Source organism: Buceros rhinoceros, unplaced genomic scaffold (genome assembly GCF_000710305.1).
Source record: "Buceros rhinoceros silvestris isolate BGI_N320 unplaced genomic scaffold, ASM71030v1 scaffold2768, whole genome shotgun sequence".
NCBI classification, from domain to species: Eukaryota; Metazoa; Chordata; class Aves; order Bucerotiformes; family Bucerotidae; genus Buceros; species Buceros rhinoceros.
In genome coordinates, this window is record NW_010424895.1 from 672 (window position 1) to 1,104 (window position 433).

General features: G+C 61.4%; 1 protein-coding gene across 1 annotated transcript in view; it reads right to left on the reverse strand.

Moving 5' to 3' along the window:
- Positions 1 to 329: 329 nt before the first annotated feature.
- Positions 330 to 433, reverse strand: part of CACNA2D2 (calcium channel, voltage-dependent, alpha 2/delta subunit 2) — a gene marked incomplete at its 3' end in the record, with an annotated part of 36,781 nt that continues 36,677 nt past the window's right edge. Inside the window, exon 20 of the mRNA XM_010140929.1 lies at positions 330 to 406. Coding sequence (XP_010139231.1) covers positions 330 to 406 — 77 coding nt within the window. The remainder of the gene's footprint in view (positions 407 to 433) is intronic.

The following is a 433-nucleotide window of genomic DNA, read 5'->3' on the forward strand; positions in this document are numbered from 1 at the left end:
CCCCGGGGGGCGGAGCGGGCAGCGGCGCAGCCCCCGCCCGCACCGGCAGCGCCTGCCTGCAGCCTGGGGCTCGGGTTTGGGGGTGAAAAGCCTAAGGACCAAACCCTAGTGCGCCGGGGCACCCCAGGCAGGCAGCTCGCTTTCCCTCAGGGTGTTCACCTCGACTCATGTCTCTCTTAATTTTTCCTTTTTTTTTTTTTGCTTCTTACAGTGAGCCCTGTAACTTTTCACGAGGTTTTCCTTCACGTTTCTCCCCCCAACAGCCGCGGGCTGGCGTGAGGGTGAGCGGGAGTGCAAGAGGGCGGCAGGGACAGCCAGAGGCTACTTACACTTCACTTGCAGGATCTGGTCGCTGAGGTTGGCCTGGATGTAGTAGGTGCTGTATGGAGGCAGAACCAGCCCCAGGCTGCAGAGAGGGAGAGCAGAGAGGAGG